At 49.5% G+C, this 1,799-nt stretch overlaps 1 protein-coding gene across 1 annotated transcript in view; it reads left to right on the top strand.

Annotated features, from left to right (window-relative positions):
- The window catches only part of CRYM (crystallin mu), a 29,609-nt gene that overhangs the window by 17,130 nt on the left and 10,680 nt on the right, over positions 1–1,799 (top strand). Inside the window, exons 6-7 of the mRNA XM_007120553.3 lie at positions 385–506; positions 1,214–1,298. Of these exons, the coding sequence (XP_007120615.1) occupies positions 385–506; positions 1,214–1,298 (207 nt within the window). The remainder of the gene's footprint in view (positions 1–384; positions 507–1,213; positions 1,299–1,799) is intronic.

Below are 1,799 nucleotides of genomic sequence, written 5' to 3'. Positions count from 1 at the left end.
GGCATGTACCACTTCTTTGAGCCTCAGTTTGTGTACTTTTTAAATGGGAATCAGATGTGAAGTGTGCTTGTGAGGACTATAAATAGTATGTGTGAAACATCCCACAGATAGTAGGCACACAGTAAATGAATGCTAAGTTGCCTCGAAATCTTTTTTTAGTAATGAGAATGGATATGAAATGGAAAGGAAAAAATGCCCGGGTATCATTCTTATTAGTGAATTCAGTCTTGTCGATTGGGAGGGAGTTGGCCTGGGGAAATGAGGCATTCCACATCTGTTCCCATGTGTCCTCTGTCACCTTTTCCCCGCCCCTTTCATTCTTTGGAGTGTTTGGTATCCCTTGTGACCATTTCTAGGCTCAGGGTCTGTTTTGCTGTCTCTTAGCCATCGGCGCCAGCAGACCTGACTGGAGAGAGCTGGATGATGAGCTCATGACACAGGCTGTGCTGTATGTGGATTCCCAGGAGGCTGCCCTGAAAGAGTCTGGAGATGTCCTCTTGTCAGGGGTGAGCCTCCTTTCTGGTGGGCTGTTGCCTGGCTGGCCTCACCTGGATCCCCGGGTTTCATTAACACCCCCTTCTGTCTGGCCTGCTTCAGACCTCGGTAACCCTTACCTCTTTGTGGGATGACAGCTCCCAAACATCTCTCAACCTTTTCTAATCCCCTTCCAGAATAATGTGGCCATTATGTGGTGATGTGTTTTCCTGTCCCCTTTGCCTGAAGAGAGCAGCTTGATGGACTTTTCTGTTGGACTGGGCTGTCCTATAAAGCAGTAGCATTGGAAGACAGGAGCCTGTTACAGCCTGGAAACTTTCCCAATGTGGCCAACAAATTAGGACTAGGGTTGGCCACTTTCTGGCCTTTTTTTTTGTAATCAGGGCATAGAGGCAAGAAGGGGGCTGCCAAAATGAGTGTTCAGATAAGAACAGGCCTATTTCCTCACTGACAGTGTCCAGGCAGGACATTCCCCTGGCTACAGATTTGTATCTCTGCAATCACAGTATCACAGAGGCAGATGGTACCCGTGTCCCCTCCCTCAAAAAAAAAAAGGTTTAAGGGGGAGGCTTCCTTCCTGACATCATCCAGTTTACAACAGGTCTTTTTATCAAGTTTATCCCTTATCCAGTTCAGGGACACCCTGTCCTGGCTTCAGAAGCTTGCCCTGAGCAGACATTAGCCCCATGGCCTGGGTCAGTGTGTGTTCATTTGACAGGCCAAGATCTTCGCTGAGCTCGGAGAAGTGGTAAAGGGAGTGAAACCAGCCCACTGTGAGAAGACTACGGTGTTCAAGTCTTTGGGTAAGAGCCACTGCTCCCAAGGCACAAATTAACCAGAGCACAAGGTAGGTTTACCCACTGGTGGGAAGAGGGATGAGTCAGCAGGCTCCACAGCTGAAGCACCGTGAAATCTATCACTCAGGTCAATCATTTACGTCGGCATAGTGGTGAAGCCCATGAACTCTGGAACTGGGCAGTCCTGGGTTGGATTCTCTTCTCTGCCACTCCCTGGACATGCGTCCTTGGGCAAGTGACCTCACCTCTCTGAGCCACAGTTTTCTCACCACCTGTTCCCTGGAGTTTTTGTGAGAATTAAGTGAGATGTGTGTATAAAACAATGTGCACACAGCAAGTGTCAGCATTAAGACAGTGACACTCAGAAGAAGATGTCCTTCAGAGGTGGGAGGGCAGGAGAAAAAGATGTTTAAAAACAGGGAGCTTGGGGCTTCCCTGGTGGCGCAGTGGTTGCGCGTCCGCCTGCCGATGCAGGGGAACCGGGTTCGCGCCCCGGTCTGGGAGGAT

This window comes from Physeter macrocephalus, chromosome 14 (genome assembly GCF_002837175.3).
Source record: "Physeter macrocephalus isolate SW-GA chromosome 14, ASM283717v5, whole genome shotgun sequence".
Taxonomy (NCBI): domain Eukaryota; kingdom Metazoa; phylum Chordata; class Mammalia; order Artiodactyla; family Physeteridae; genus Physeter; species Physeter macrocephalus.
This window is presented reverse-complemented; position numbering and strand designations above follow the sequence as displayed.